The following is a 17,383-nucleotide window of genomic DNA, read 5'->3' on the forward strand; positions in this document are numbered from 1 at the left end:
CTTTTGATTTATCGTCATGCGATTGACAAGGGCAAGGAAAACCATTGTTTTACCAGTTTCATTGACTTTCTTTTTTCTTCTTTTTCTGGCGGTAATTCAATGATATTATACATTATACACGTTTAAGGCATTGCTTCTAAAACCAATTGCGTATATTCGAATGAAACTGGTAGAAAAACTTTATCCTTTCCCACACCCAATTAAAAAAAAACGTGATCAATGTAGTGACGATAAATCAAAAATAAATGCGGTAATTGAAAAAGAGAAAATAGATTAAGTATAGATAAAACACAAAATAAGCAAGTAGCACGCACAACATTTTCTATAAAAAGAGCGGTTTGAACATCTTCTCAGCGTTTCGATATTTGATCGTCTCACAAGCAAGTAATCGCCATGATGTTGAAAGCTGTCTGTCTCCTCGCTATTTTGGCCGTGGCGTGTGCCGTCCCTGGAGGATACTACTACCCCGGACCAGATGGCCGCCTCACATACTACCCCGAGGGTTATCAGCTCGATCCTGCATCCCGGGCCCGTGGCGCAGCCAACACTGCCGCTGTATTATCTTCCCGTGGCAAGTCCATCTTGGGTGACTATGGCTACTATCCAAGACGTTACAACTATTATGGTCGCTATGGCACCAAGAAGGCTTACTGGGTTAGTTATTAAAGCTTGATTTGGTTTTGTGTACCAGATATGCTCTTTTCTTCTTAAATTCACGTGAGCTCTCTTTTCTTTATTTCCAGTTGTGGTCTAAATCTTGTAATGTTAATTTCGAAATCTTCTAAAGATATGAAGATAGTATTTCAGGTGTGCTTAATAAGCGCTTAACAATTGATCAAATTCATATGAATTGATGATTTCTCTGTTTTCTGGCCTCAGTTCCGACGTTTTGATAGATGTAAATAACGACTGGCTAGTGCTTATTAGTAAGTTTGTGTCCATACATAATTTTTTTATTATTGTAGCATATGTTATCTGTTTGAATTCAAGTATTAAAATTTCTTTCCAGTAAATACCGACCTAAACAATTTTGGGCAGCACAAATATCCGAAGAGCAAAACAACCCCAGTGCATCGCCTTAAAGCAGTTAGCAGCATTCAGAATTCGTACACGCACAACTTAGACAAAGGACATGACATAATTGCGCCATCTGGCTACGCAGATGGACTGAATAACCTTGTAGTTTACATATAGTCAGATCTTGTGAGATTTCTCTATTACTATCGTTTCTCAATAAAACATTTTGAATGCTAAACCATGTTTGTGTTTATTCGTTACATGCTCAGACGACCGGTTTATTATTATTATTATTATTATTATTATTATTATTATTTTTTTTTTTTTTTTTTTTTGACCAGCATAAAACTAGATGTCAGGTTTCATTGTTAAGAAAACTGCATTTTCCTCAAAAAGTTTTACAATGGTCAAAAACTTTCTTTCTTTCCGCTACAAGGGCGAATATGAATATACTAATATTGTTGACTTATTCTACAATCTAAACTGGAATCAAAATCAAATAGAAAAGTCAACATTAAAACAAATTTTCCTCTTCAAACCAAAAAATTAAGATGGAAACCAGGCCCCGGTTTCATAACATTAGCATGATTCACTGGTTGCGGAAATGGTTATGACCGAATGAGGCCGGATGAAACCAAGTGAGCTTCGTGTAAAGACTGTACAAGACTGGCATGAAAACCGACTAAAAATCGAAAAAAGAACGAAAAAATATATACATGTATATATATCCAGTCAATTCCTCCTTGGCACAAAAACACAAAAAAAAAAAAAAAAAAAAAAAAAAAAAAAAAAAAAAAAAAATTTCTCAATCAAAAAACATAAAACATTTTTTTTTACTCACGGTTGCTGTGGACTGGCAATATATAGATTATGCCTATAATTACTGGACTCACTCTTTACTCTTTACTTGTGAATGATCGCATTTAAAACCAAAGTTGATCCGCAGACTAACAGATCTGTGGGTCGGCCATATTTGATCCCCAGATCTGTTAGTGCTCATTCAGAACAGCAGACTAACAGATCTGCGGATCAAATATGGCCGACCCACTTGAATGCTTGTTGCATAATCCCGGCGGGGAAACTATTTGGCGGCAAGCTTTTTTTAAAATGGTCACCATATTTGATCCGCGGATTTGTTAGTCCGCTGTTCTGAATGCTAATCAAGTTATTCTGAATGGGCCTTTCAACAGGCCTCATAAACAATAATTGCCGTTTCCGATCATGGGCCTCAGATTTGTGTGCAAAAATGCCCGAAGTAATAACGCGAACCACGATTTTATGACACGAACTTAAATTCACCTGACACGAACACCGAATAAAACAGGATGAACTACAAGTATCTGGGCAACTTTCATCCAGGTTTACAGCTGTGCGCATTTGGCTTCTTTTTATCAACCCCAAACTATGTTTAATATGGTGGAAGATGCAAGAAACTGCACATCATATTCCTAGTCGAAAAATAGTAAATATTCATATCATTCTGCTTCTTTAAAGAAAGAGAAAGGATACTAAACCAAGGTCTAATAAACGAAATAAAGTGGCTTGAGATTTATTGACAGGATTTGAGGAGGAGAGTGATGCTAGTTGCCGTGGTCTCTCAAAGCTTAAAAAAACAACCGAAAAACAAACAAATGCCTCAAGACAAATCAATTTGAAACTAATGCATTTCTATCATCTAGGCCTACTGTGGTACTGCGTATTGATAACGGGGAATGATGCGTGCATTGCTAAAAATGGAAGTCCTATGGCATACATTTAGTATCCGTAGAATCTCCCAAGTAATTCAGGCCCAAGTTAGAACCGGAGGAACAGTGTGGTGTGGTGTAAGAATGCGAGTGCTATACGTGTGGTGAATCGTACATTGTAGAGACCGGTCGGTCTCTAACAAAGAGAAAAAAAAAAAAGAAAAAAAAAAGGCAAAAATGTGTCCAAAAAGTGACCCTCAGTCACCATCAAGAAGAATAAACGGAACACAATGGAATGACATCAAACAGAACAAAAAACATCAAAATACTGGACAAGAAAAACCGTGACTCCCACCATCAATCATGTGGCAACTGGCTGCACGTTGGAAGATATTCAGGACAGATCACTGTCGTCGCGGTCGGAAATTTGTAAATTTCACAACCTTCGAAAAAGTAATGAATTTTGCTACATTTACGAAAAAAATGTTACTCACATTGCGTCATGCAATGCATCCGTGCCTTTCCTTAACATTATATCAATAACACGTAAAACCAAGGAGCAAAAAGTGGCGTAGGACTAACATTACTTGGGAATAGTAGTCCTACAGGGACTTAAGTTCCTGGCTCATAATTAGAGTAGGTAGGACTTGTATTACTGTCGGAGTTTTATATCTGTTTCACCTATGACAGTAATATAAGTCCGGCCATTTAAAAGTCCTATCCTTTGGCAATAATACGGTTAAATGATACAACTATAAATGTATATGAAATCCTTCTGGTGAGCCATATATCAGACAAAAAATGAGAGGTTTGCAATTTCAGCTCGTCTGTGTAGTGGTTAGAGTTCAAGTCCGTAAGGTAAGAAGTCATGAATCATTGTGTTACATCTATGGGTGCGAGACCTGTCTTTGACATGACCTTATCCCCCCCTCCCCTTTCCATTCATTTATTACTTGTAGCAAAATGTTTAATGGTGTTTTTAATGTCTAATATGTGTTCGAATGTCCGTGCTTGTTACATTTACAACTATTTTTTGTTTTGTTTTTTAAGTGTCAAAGCACCAAAATGGCAAAGGGTTATTACAGAATAGTATATACATATGTTGCAATTTTCAATTTCTAAACTGTCTTGATTTGTCTTAAATCTCAGCCCATACTTTCCAAGAGCAAATTTCCATCGAGTTTGAGATTATTTTTCAATTTCTGCGAGTGTAAACCGAAAAATAAATCTAAGAACGGAGATCCCGCGTTTTGTGTAAAGTGATTTTTCTCTTAGGAATAAATTTTTGAAAAAGAGACCAAATAAGAAGACCAAATAAGAATTTCGACGCAAAACACAAAAGGTACACCCCAGTAGAAAAGGACATGAAATAATATACACTGTACATATACCTCAAAGGAGGAAAATAAGGGATGCCTTTGGATGGTGCCTTATTTTGTTTAAAAAATCGGGCAAACCAGGCTCATACATATTGTGCACTGAGGGAGGAGTACGCCAAAAATACGCGTTAACACATAAAAATTTGCGTTTACTAGATGAAAAGTACACATAAAATAAATAATTTTTTGTTACTTCATTAATATGCATATAAACTACCTATCGGGACATAAAAGCATTGTAAAATATAAAGATAAAATGATGTCATATAAATTGAATAAAACAAACGTTTATAATATCTTTAAAAATGAAACGTTTATTATATCTTTAAAACTAGTAGGCCTACATCTCTATATCTATTCATGTCATGTCATGTCTCGGTGTAAACCATATAGGACATGCGTTACTACTGTACACGTAGGACTTGCATTACTTGGGAGCCTTCGTCCTACGGACATTGAATACTAGTAACGTATGTCCTAGGACTTCCATTCCTAGCAATGCATGCCCTAGGACTTGCATTCCCAGGACTTGCGTTACTAGGACGTGCACTCCTGCCACACCTGCTTAAATGTCTGTCACGCCTACCGAATCAGCTAGGGCGTAAAAATAATTAGCCCCTAACAGCTTTACTAAGCGTGACAGACATTTAAGCCTGTTAAGTTGCATTGATCGTAATTTAGTGAGACTCCCCAGGGAGATAGATCGATCTAAATATCTGTGGTAATGGTCCCTTTAGTTTGGCGTGTTCCACGGGCAAGAAGGTTGCACTAAGTTTTACCCCTGGTCTGGCTTGAACTACTTTACAATTGGTGAAGTAAATGTTTTGGAAGAATAGATAATAAAACGAGACCGTGAAGTATCTACCATTCTTTTCAGAATCATCCTAGATTTTAAAATCGCCATTACAGGTAGTTTTCATTTCCTTGACAAAATTTAACCTGGTGGATATTTGTTGTGTACGTAATTTCATTGGATTGAGATTTTTTAAATGCTTACTTTCATCATCAATTCTAATTGAAAGATAAGGATAAATTAGTACAAATTTACACTTCATGCTTAGTTGCATTCGACAAAAATTCAAGCATGATCTATTCCCTACATGATTTCTTTTAAGAAACTGGGTGTTATGACAAAATATAAGTGTGGGCGCTCACGAAGAAAAAACCGACTTCAGTTTAAAAGAAAAAAAAACGCGACAGCACATATAGCGTTACACAGTTTTCCTCACAATATCATCTAATTTGTTTGTTTTTTTTTAATAATTTATATATAGCAAAAGTGAAGTTAATAGAAATAAATTAAATGCATTTGTTTATAGTATTCAGTGGTGTCTAAAGAGCCAGCCAAGAGACCTTTTCGTCGGACCACTTTTGAACACAGCATGATGGACGTTCACAGGTGTAAGTAGGATCAGACAGAACTGCTCAGTACCGAAAATAGAGTCCAGTGTAACAACACTGAGAAAGTCTGCCCTCAGTTTAGTTATAATGGTTAGGGTTAGCCTGACCCACGCCTGACCCACACCAGGGACCGGATTTGATCTGAGGACCAGGACACAGGAGAACGTCACATTTGGTCCATGCCAATTACTTGGAAGTTGGGATGCCATTCTCAACCTCAGAGTGACGCTCCCCCCCGTTAAGAATTTTCCAAATTCATTCCTTTTTATTCCACTTTTATTGTATGAAAAAAATATTGTTTTTGTGACAAAAGGTTACGACCCCTTGAAGTTACTAAGACAAACACAAACGATTTTACATTATTTATTTATTCTTTCTATCATTATTTAAACGTGGTACTGGGACGTAAATATTCTGATCTTACGTACCGGGGGTACACCATCATTAAACTGGAAGAGTTACAATTTTCACATGCGTCCTGACTCAGAGAATTGCTCATACAACTCTCATTCTGTTTAGGATCTATTTACTGTATGGAGTCATGTGCTAGTACACATTACGAAAAGACTAAATATAAATATACAGTATCTCGCGGATAACTTCAGATCACATATGTTCCAGCACATAGACATGTAAAATAATTACTTCTGCAGCATACCGTTAATATCAATCTTAAAGGAGTATAGGAGCTGCATGCTGTTAAAGTATCTATAATACTAAATGCAAAATGGTTCTATTTTTACCATCCGAAGCCAGGCTTTAACATAACAAGTAGACTGATGTAGATGCAGTGATAGGAATGTTACACTTTCCTTTCATTCAATCTACAATATTTGGGAGATGATATCATGATGCACCTGCAATGACATCACAACTTCCGTGTAATGATACTTAGAAAAAAAATTACATCACAACCTCCATACAATGATATTTTTGTGTCATGAAATGACACCTGAGTAATCTTCCTGATCATAACACAACCTTTCTGGAATACATTTTGAATAAAAACCAGTTTCTTTCATGGATAAGCTAAAATGGCTTCAGTTAATATGTTGCTTCAAGTTACATCGTCAAAATGCAATACCTTTGTCAAATGGATTCAGATAATGAGCCTGGAAACTACCAAAACTTAACTAAAAACAGGTGAAATGAAAGATTCGCCTTTGCATGCCTCAATATAACAGATTCACTTCTTGTTAGCACTGGATTCTTGTTAGCACTGAATTTTGTATATCAGTGCGAATAAAACCTCACTGAGGTTTTCATACACAGTACACATGCTGTTTTTATCATGTGCTTTCAAGTGTCATGTGTTATCAAGTATTACACCAACATGCCTTTTTATAAAAACATCTGCCACCCCTGTGATATTTCATCACCATGTTTTCTACAGATCACATCAAAATACAAACGGAATAATTAAATGCTTATACTTTCTTAAAAATGCTAAATCATTGAGGTATCTTGGGTTAGGGATAGCCATTTCTTGAGATATGAACAAAACTTAACGATAGCACAGAAGAAAGTTGATGGGTTTAGATCCACATTCCTTGTGTACTGTAGTAATGATAAGATGTCAAATAACACATTCTGAACAGACACTGCCATGTGCAATTGATCTATCAGATCTTTTCTCTCTTTTTTTCATAACAAATACACACAAGTGTCTCATCTTCTCCCAATTAACTACAAATCTTTCCTACATTTCCTGCAATAATAATAATAATAATAAAAAACTTCAATTTTCTACACAAACCATTCGGTTTACCCTTTGGAATTCCATGTTCATTTTCAAACTGATCAACTTCAAATAGTTTCTGTACAAATGCATACATGTACTATTCACAATATTTACAGGTTATTCAAAATTTGATAATACCAATTAATAAGATAAAGAAAAAGACACCAATATTTTTTCTGGAATACAGAAAACTTATTTCTTCATACACATATGGCAATAATGACGACTACTGTCACCTGTCATTAAGAAAAAGGTGTGTCATAAAAAAAAAAAAAAAAAAAAACAGTCCTCATCTGATATTAACTCTTTTCTAAAACAGATATTAATTTTCCACAAAACAGTCCAAAAACACTGTTTAGAATTTAACATTGAAATTATTTTTTTAAAAAAATGATAAAGAGTTTACTTAACCATGAAATCCATAAATATTGTTATAATTATTAGGACATTTATCTTTAAATTGCATAATATTCAAACATCCAATTCCCTCTTATAAACATTTTAACATACACAAACACTACTTGTGCTGCAACTAAGGCTTAGGAAATACATGACATTAATGCTAATACATCACAGTGTCTCAAAGCACCGCAGTTTTGGCCACAGAAATAGTTTGTTATAAATACATCCCATAGACATCCTTCATAATGATCACCTTGGCTGCCATCTGAAAATATCCTGAGTGAGACCATTAAACTTGGGACAACCCAACAACGCTGCAACCAATGCGGTAGGTGCATTTCCCTTCCTCACAATGAGTGAATAGACACAATCATTCTTGATATGCCCCTGAACTTTGTGACAATCGACCCTGTGTATGGCACGCAGAATCAGAGGGCAGGATAAAGCCATATGAAGTAGGTATGCAGAATGCCCACAAGCTAACAAACCAGGCTTTCTTATTTCCATGGAACTGTATCATTTAACAGGACTGAAATATGCCCTTCACTTCATTTTAGTTTTGGACCTCTAAGTGATCTCAACTCAACAGACATTGTTTTCCGTAAAAAAGCCAGTGAGATATCTATCTACCATGCTTCCTTTGCTGCACATATTTCAGTATATATCACAATAACCAGGGACGGATCCAGAAATATTTTCTGGTAGTCTTCCGAATTATCTTCCTTGTTAATCCATCCTCATTTTTAACTGTCTTCTAACAAAAACAATTAGATGCCCATCAATGTAAACTTTAAAATTCTGACTGTCTTCCAGAAGACCCAGAAGACAGTCTCCATCAGCCCTCCATAACAGCATTCAGTGTTCGTGGTCACTACTGCTGTAGTTGATAACAATGTGTCCTGTATCTCCTGTGCGTGTACCCTGAGGTTAGCTGCTCCGTGTGGTTCATATGAAATCAGACCATAGTCTTTGGCTAAGATCACCTTACAGAGTTGAGTTGTGTTTTTCTCCTGTATGGATTGCCTGGAGAAGTGTGACTGGGTGCTGAAGAGACAAAAAAAGAAAATTATTCCATCACAAATTGAAAATGAAATCTGGAAGAGAGGGAATTTAAAAAATCACTTACTCTCCTCACTTAAACCTTGCATTCACATTTTTCACACTCTGTCCCATGTGTATAAATATCTTGCAAAAAGTTAGAATGTTGATAAATTGATCCCCCCCCTCCTCGAAAAAAAATAATAAAATGAAAAAGCTCTCTGACAAATGTCTCTATATTTCCTCACCCCATGATTGTGAATGGACTGCCTGGTCTTCTAGGCTGTCTTCATTATAGTCTATATGTGCATGAGCTGCCTCAGAGCTTGGGTTGATTCCACTCCCTGTAATACCCAGCAACATTTCCCTCCCTGCTGGTGAACCTACAAATGATAAATTTTGAGTTCAAAGTATTACATATTCCTGCCTAAGGTTAACAGAGAATCTAATTAGTTTTGCGGATAAAATAAATTAGAATCTGATCTTACTCTGACCACAAGAAGCCACCCTAACAGCACTAGATAATGTACATTGTCCATTCACTCTGCTGAGACGGTACATGGGAGAGGATTTAGTCTTCTACAAGTTCTAATATTATACATCACACTGTGAGAACAAGTACCCCTTACTTTCTCAGTAGTAATGATGATGAATGATATGTTCAATTGTTAACTGATAGAGACCCAAACAGCATAATCAATCTCAGGAAATACAATGAAACCTGTTCCAATATCAGAGAGGATGCTCTTATTATACACTGTATGTAGATAGTTGTATACATTTATTGATACATTTTTTCATTATTTTCTATAAATTTCCATACTAAGTGTACATTGCCACTTTCTATCAGCATTTACCATTAAGTTCCAGGTCCATAGCCAGCAATTTCAAAAGGGGGGTTCTTTTTCTGAAAAAGTGAACCTTTTACCATGAAACCACCATGTATCCAAATAAAATTTTACCCAGAGGGGACCTTTTGCCAGCAAAAAAAAAAAAGGGGGGGGTCTTTTGAAAAGAACCACCCAAAATCCCCCTGGCTACGGGCCTGAGTTCTCTATTCTTACCTAAATGTAGCCCTCCCCTAGTTCCACTGTAGCCAAGGGGGGTTGAGGATCTTCTACTGGGGACAGTATTGGCCAGGGCAGCTGCCACAGCTGGGTTAGGGGTCTGACCATGAGGGGTGTCAGCCTGAAAGATTCATTCATTATTATTATTTTTTTAATACATTATCAATTATTCATGCATGTATAGTTTAGCTTAATTACATCAGCTTAAATGTGGATTTAATGCTGTTTATAATATTCCATAATGCTATGGAGTACATACCGGTATTATATTATACAAAACTACTGCATGACTACTAAAAAATCTTTAACTGATGATGTTATGAAGTTTCTTAAGATTTGTATTTGAAAAAAAATGTCTCATGCCTGAGCGTAGGAATCTAGCTAAAGAATTTCTCACCCTAAATGTATGTGTTGTACTTGGCCTTGTTTCTAAGTGGTGTGCAGACTTAAGGCGATCTTTCCCCGCCCTGAGGTTGTTATCATGCACTGCACTGCTGGCGCGATTAGCGAAATGCGCTTTCTTCTGCTGAAAATTTAAGAGGATGAATCATCATACGATTCATCATGATACATAAAATAAACAAACTTCCACTTTATTTTATGTCGATCACAAATAATTCTGGGAAAACATATTAGACTCTGCATACAACAATATTTTAATCAAATTTTTTGAATTATTTGGTGTATACATGCTGTAAACCAAACAGAAAAACTGGAAAATGTACAGACATTGAACAGAAAAAAAAGCCATTCCCATTACCATATTTTTATGTAAATGTGTACATTCCAATTTACAGTAACTTAGTAAAAATAATAGGTCATGTTGATTTAATTATGAACCTGTCTCTTTACCAATCAAAAACACTCAGCAAATTAAAAGTAACACAAAAATAAGATTAAGCACTTATGGTGTGAACATAGTAGAATATATAGATACAGTGTCTGTTTAGAAATATTCTTAATGAACCCCCACCACCCTTAAAGAAAAACACATACCGTGGTAGTGTTATTTTTCTGTTGCTGTGGATTAGCTGCCGAGGTATGTGCATTGGTTGCTGCTGCTGCTGTTGCATTTTGTGGCGATGCTGCACCATCAATATTTTCAAAGCCTATAGGTGGCAGTGGATGTGCTGAAGCACGAGAGGCACCCTGAGGCGGTGACGACAGCCTTTCGTTGAATGTACTTAGCCGGTGGCCTTGGATACCCCCTATAGCAAGCTTCTCCTCTCCCTCCTGCTGGAGAAATACATATGAATAATTACCTATTCACTGTAAATTAGATCAAATTAACAATTTTTGCAAATTAATTTAAAATGATAAAAATCAATCATGGTGTTGTACTGCATAAAACAAGTAAAGGATTATACTTTTTTCATTTGTGATTCTAAAATTGTGTAAAACTATAACAGAAACATTTCATTCACAAAAGATTTACATTAGTCTACATCTGAAACCAAAAGGAATCAAAAATCTTTTTAAAATGTGCATGGTGAGTATGCTTAAAGGTAGGCTCTCCTGCAATATATGACCAAATTCTGGCATCCTGATATACTTACAGCCCCAGGCGTCTTCGCCCTCCCGTCCAGAGGGGCCAGCCTCTGCGGATGGGGTTTTCTACGGAATGTGGCCGAGGATGGATTGCGTAGGAATGAGTTGTTTCCCATGAACATGTTGCTGATAGGACGATTTTGTTTGTTGAAGTTAAAACTTGACCCTGGTCTCTCCATTGCCTCAGACCTGGACGTGCAAAATAGAACAACATGGTTATAAGAATTAGTGGTCCATCATAGATCAAATGGATTGCCTTTTCATTGCTTTACCCTTTTAGACCAATGCCGATGTCAATTCTTAAAATGCTGTTAGTCCAAATGAAGTTATTTGCCACATTGACACTGTGACAAACAATAAAATTGACCTTTTTTTATTACATTTGACTAGAATGTAATATAATCTTATAAAATATGACAATAATTGCTGTAATGTATATCATATATCAAGTGCATAAAATACCAATGAATTTTACAACCTGGTATTTACCGCATGTTACTGATTAACTTTCTAATTCAATTTACTTCCAAATAAAAATATGATGTATCCATTATTGTTGACTGTTTTTGGTTGGAAGGTTCCTCTGTTATATAGGGAAAATTGTTAAATTCCAAGACATGAAAAAGCTCACAAAGTCATGTAATTATAACAAAGTGACTTATAGCTTACCCAAACCCTGAGTTCTCCCGCCTTAACAGTGGGAAGGATGAAATGACCAGTCCAAAGTCTAAATTGCCTTGCTGACCTTTGACAAATGAATCCTCATACTCGAGTTGCATTTGTGGAAATTTTGTCAGTTGCTGAAAAAAATATTATTTTATGAAAAATGTTATAGTTATAATAAAAAACTTCAATTATTTTTTCCTTTTCTATTTTTCAATATGTATAATTTACTTTTTACACATTTTTTTCTATTCAATTATTTTCCCACTAATTTACCATTTAAGAATTTATTCATTCATTTGATAATTTTTTCAAAATATTTGTTCAGAATACACCTCATTATTAATGAATAATTATCTTTATGTATCTATTTGTTCAATAAGTAATATCTCACACAACCTTATGACTGATCACAATGCATATATATTTCTTTACAGCTAAAAATATATCATATTGGGACTTACCAATTATAAAATTAATTTGGTAGAGCAAGATGGAAATCCTCTATAGGAAAACTCACCTTATCATTAATGATGCTGTTTTCCCTGGATGGAGGCACCTTGTCATTCATGATGGCTCCCAGGTGTGAGGGAAGGTCAGGCAACATGGGCATATCATCTTCCTCTTCTTTTTCTGCAATACAAAATATCGACTTTTCAACCAATGCAGTTTACATGACAGTATGTTTATGGAAAAGACACAGAACAAGCCAGTCAGGTGTATTTGATATACACATATGCAAAGAGTGTCATTGAGTAGTTGACTTATGGATATAGGTACAAATGTAGACCTTGCTGAAGAGTGTTGTAACTACATGTGACTTGTACAAAGACCCCATTTCCAGAGATTAGATCGATCTACTTTAGATCGACCTAACTCCCTGGGTGTTCACGCTAAAGAGCTGTCAGCTGAGCTGACACCAAAGTTAATTACCCCCTTACAGCTTGTAGTAGGCGGGACGGACATTTAAGCCAGATTATCTGACAGTAAAATCTAGTGAGACTCCCCGCGGGGATAGATCGATCGATCTAAAAGCTCTGGGAATACAGCCAAAGACAGATGTAGAGAACAAGCATGAGACTATGAATATTTCAAATACATAATAAAGTTAGCTAATACAGATGGTTGACAACATTAAAGCCATTCTGAAGCTATTTACAAAGGTGTGACATCAACACTGACCTGTTAGTAACTGCACATGGTATAACCGCAGCAGTTTCTTTAGATTATTCACAACCTGCTGAAAAGATCAAAATGGAACTTAAAACATACACTAAATATTATGTAATGATTTCCCTTTTATCTGCTTAATTTTTCTACCTGATTGAGAGCTAAAATAAACTGCTTGAATAATTCAGCTGATTATAAAAAGCTGATTAAGCAACCTTTAAACCTTTTGTACATTTTTCAAAAATGTTTAATATATTATATGCTTTGTGTTTTCTTGAAAAAAATCCAAATGTCCTAGGTTCTGTAAATAAAATTTCTCCTACCTCTGACCATATATATTCATATGAACTAACAGCTATTGTATCCTTAGCACATGCAGTTGGAGTCATTGGAGGGAAGCCTGGACGCCGTCTTCGCGGGGAGTGATATACTCGACTTTCATGACCCTCATCGTCACTGAAAACATTTAAAAAACAGGTGAATTTTGTCTGTGAGCCCCTCTCCCTTTTTCTAAATACCATATATTCTGTTGATGCTCAAAAACTTTCCATTCCATTTTTGAACCACAGTATATATACCTACAAAGTTGGGCATCCTTTATGCATGGCAATAAAAGTATCTTATGTACATGTACTAGTTTGCCTTTTTAACATATTAGCAGAGGGAAATTTCTAATGTTCTAGTTTTGCATTTTATCAACATATTAGACCAAGGCCAAGGTGATTTCACGGTCATGTCATCTCAAGGTCAAACTGAAGTTACGCCAAGGAAGAGCACTACTTACTCATGCAGAACACTACTTACTCATGTTTATAATCTATTGCTATAATATCTTCATATTCCCCATCTTGCTCTATAACCTCCTCCTCCAAATGTGCATATTCCCCAGCAGAGTCCGGGTTGGTCCTATGGGTCAAGCTGTCCGATGGTACACTCCTGGGGGTCACTTGACGTCCAGTTATTGAAAGACTGGAATCAACAAATCATGCGTACAATGTAGTTACAAGACAACAATAAAATCCTTCCCCAATTTTAAATATTTTTCATTAGAACTTGTTTCCACTACACAAATACCTGCAAAATATAATTCTTTGCTATTTCAAATTGCCATCAACAATTTCAAACTATCTGAGGGTTTTGTAAGTATGTTAATATTTTTGTGTGTTTTGGGTGGGACAATCAAGCACAATCCTACATACCCCATTTGTTCTGTCGTAGCAGACAGGTCTTGCTCTGTCACATCCACCAGTACACTGCCAGTGGCAGGGCGAGGCGTCTCTGACGCAATGGCAACAAAACCTTGGTCTTGCGTAGGGAAAAACTGCCTGCCCAATATCCTAAAGAAATAATAAATGTAACATTGGAAGTCTTTTTAGAAAACTGTTTACACAAATAAATCATTTGCATAGATGAGATCATATCTAGTTTTTCAACATGCATTTGTGATGTCAACATTAAAATACATGGAATTAACTTAAATATCAATTGTAATAAAACAGAATATTTAAACATCTGAAAATAAAAATATTTCACAAACTACACAAAATGCTCACAGAAACATCATCTTAAGAGTGAAAACAGGAAAAAAAACCGTAATAATTTACAGCTCTTCCTACACTGATCTCCCATATCCCTTCCCCTACGTTTACTGGTACTTAAAGTGATCTATTTACATAAAGCTATTTCACTTGACTAAAAATATTTTTCTATGTCTTGATTTACTTCCCCACTTTTATCATTTAACACAGCAGCTGTTTTAACAGGGTGCCATATATACAGGTTTCTTGCAAGCATTTTTTTTCTTTCTTTTTTTTTTTCAGAAAGAACAGGTGCCTTGATTTACAAGTGAATACAGACAAACAGGCAAGAGACAGTTGTATGTGATATAAAATAATTTTGATTCCCATCTCATATATATAATCACTGATGATAGGATAGGATAGGATAATATAGGAAAGAACAGGATAGAATAACTACATTAAATATGGAACTGATTTGATAAAAATAAAAAGTTTACTTGAAATAAATTAACAAAATTAATTTAGTTTGTTCAAGCATAACAAATAAAAAAGTAATCTTTCATTAAGGCTAGCTTATTTACTTATCCCCTGCCCCCCCCCCCCCACACATTTTTTAAAATTAAATTAACAAAGTAACTAATTAAAAAAAAATTACTCCTATTCTGGAATACTTTTCCCCCCTCAAAACAGCAAATGCAATAACAAAAGAACACAATTGAGACACAGTTGAAATAATATTAAATATGTCCCCTAACAATTACATAAATCTCAAATGGACAGTCACCCAACAACTATAACAATTAACATAGTAAGAACAATGACCAGTGGCACAATTGACATTTCCCCCATTCTTTCAAAGCCATGCTTCAGGAACATCCCCCTCCCTTCCAATAACAACACAAGTAAATGAAGAGCCAAGGAAAGAGGGAAAAATATTTGTCCGTTCCTTGGCAACACAAGAGTCAAGCACTAGTGGTTTAAATGGCAAGCATTAATCTTCCGCCAGTAGATCATGTCATGGCCAGAAATAGAACACTGCGCTATTTTCTGAGAGATGAAGTGCACTCCTGCATACAAAGTCTACAAAGAGCTACTATTATATGATACCAATAATCTTTGTAGTATGATTTCACTGAACAGGCTTATTAAGCACTGTTATTGTGAGAAAGTGGTCCATTATGCAAAGGGTGGAGGATTAAGCTATAGATTTCTTGGAAATGAAATAGTTATTTGATACATGTCAAAAATAAATAAAAAATATGGTACACGTTACTGCTGTAATTTGGTCATTTTGGGGGGCACTTAACAATTATGCATAATGACCATCTCAAAGAGGCCATTTTCTTAGCAAAATGAAAATTTTGCAGCAATATTGCAAACTTAAAGTTTGCAGCAACGAGTTTACAGGAACAAAATTTATTGCTGCTAATTTGCAGCCATATTGCAACAAATATGCAAGAAGGAATTGCAGTTTGCAGAAATATTGCAGCAAATTTGCTGTGAATTTGCAAGCAGGCCTGCTTGCTATAAAAGGACTGTACTGAGCTAGCACCCTTTTGTCACATCAAAACCATCATCGCATTCAACTATGTGAGAGCTCAGCATTCTTGTATTGATCAAGACACCTGAGTAAAAACAAAGAGTTTTCCAGCTGAGTTCCAGTCTACTGCAGTTCAAATTCAACCCAGGGCTCATTTTTCTTTTCATTATACCGTGTGCCCCTTTCTTTGACTTTATGGCTTTTGGAAAAAAATGCTTTCAGACAATTTCACATAAAAGACTTAGGTGTTTAATAATACACCAAAGCTTTGTAAATCCAAAGCACAATAAAATAATTATAGCGCACTGTGCATAGTATTCATACAGCACAACCATTCACTGGTATATTGGGCTAAAGAACCAGAACTAACTAAACGTAGATGTATATCATTTCAAAGAAAACTTCCCTCAATTCCAGTATAAATGACACAAATAACAGTTCATATTCGGATCCTAATTATTTTTTTGAGGGCTATTACATACCACAGAAATGTATGCTGATGTGAATTAATGTATCTTTATGTGCATGTATCTATCAATATAGCCAATGTGAAAGACTACTGTACAATTCATCATTATTATTATTATTCTAGAATGGAAAAAATATTCCATACTGCAGTATATTACCTCCCCATTAACCCAAAAATGTGATTGATGATGTTATTATTAAAAAAACAATAATAATATGGATAATTATTCAATAATGCAATGAAAACAAGAATGGGCTCATATTGCTGACAGAGAGAGACACCTATATTTCATACCTGAGATGTGGAAAGGTCTCCACCCATTCTTGGCACTCGTTGACTATATGAGATGGCCCCGACTGGCTTTGTTCAAATAGCACAGAATCTATTTCTTCAAACAACTGTCGCACAGTTTTGGAAGCCTGCCTCTCAAATTCCTGTGAGAAAGAAATGTCAGAATCAGCATCACAGTCAGAAGTACGCATGAAGTACATTATTCAGGGAGCAAATCAAGCAGCCCTTACGTCATCCCTGCCTGATTTGGTGTAAACACATGTCAATTCACTTTCTATGTACGTCATCTTTTCCTGGATTAGTATGTGTGCAAATAAATTGATAATGCCAGCTAGTTTAAGTATTTCTGTTAATAAAGTATAATTTACAAGATGATATGTAAATCTAATCATAATCAAATATAATATATAAAATATAATCATATATATATATATACCCTGTAATTCTCTTTG

The 17,383-nt window shown here is 35.5% G+C and overlaps 1 protein-coding gene and 1 long non-coding RNA gene across 7 annotated transcripts in view; one reads left to right on the plus strand and one right to left on the minus strand.

Moving 5' to 3' along the window:
• Positions 1–202: 202 nt before the first annotated feature.
• Positions 203–1,246, plus strand: LOC147763530 (uncharacterized). Its single transcript, XR_015332683.1, has 2 exons — positions 203–654; positions 1,010–1,246. It is a non-coding gene; the product is annotated as an uncharacterized LOC147763530 (long non-coding RNA).
• A 4,586-nt stretch (positions 1,247–5,832) lies between these two features.
• LOC106157607 (protein FAM149B1) overlaps positions 5,833–17,383 on the minus strand; it is a 50,467-nt gene continuing 38,916 nt past the window's right edge. For 3 of the 6 annotated variants that reach the window (XM_013533322.2, XM_013533318.2, XM_024076864.2), the window contains 13 exons: positions 16,935–17,074; positions 14,311–14,448; positions 13,916–14,080; positions 13,435–13,567; positions 13,124–13,181; positions 12,462–12,574; positions 11,948–12,078; positions 11,287–11,467; positions 10,727–10,966; positions 10,128–10,256; positions 9,728–9,851; positions 8,912–9,046; positions 5,833–8,669 (listed from right to left, as the gene is read on the minus strand). In XM_013533322.2, the coding sequence (XP_013388776.2) occupies positions 8,605–8,669; positions 8,912–9,046; positions 9,728–9,851; positions 10,128–10,256; positions 10,727–10,966; positions 11,287–11,467; positions 11,948–12,078; positions 12,462–12,574; positions 13,124–13,181; positions 13,435–13,567; positions 13,916–14,080; positions 14,311–14,448; positions 16,935–17,074 (1,752 nt within the window). In that variant the 3' untranslated portion in view covers positions 5,833–8,604. The remainder of the gene's footprint in view (positions 8,670–8,911; positions 9,047–9,727; positions 9,852–10,127; positions 10,257–10,726; positions 10,967–11,286; positions 11,468–11,947; positions 12,079–12,461; positions 12,575–13,123; positions 13,182–13,434; positions 13,568–13,915; positions 14,081–14,310; positions 14,449–16,934; positions 17,075–17,383) is intronic. The other 3 variants (XM_013533321.2, XM_013533319.2, XM_013533320.2) reach the window with 3 other exon arrangements.

Source organism: Lingula anatina, chromosome 2 (genome assembly GCF_051362555.1).
Source record: "Lingula anatina isolate TDL-2025a chromosome 2, LinAna3.0, whole genome shotgun sequence".
In the NCBI taxonomy this organism is placed as follows: Eukaryota; Metazoa; Brachiopoda; class Lingulata; order Lingulida; family Lingulidae; genus Lingula; species Lingula anatina.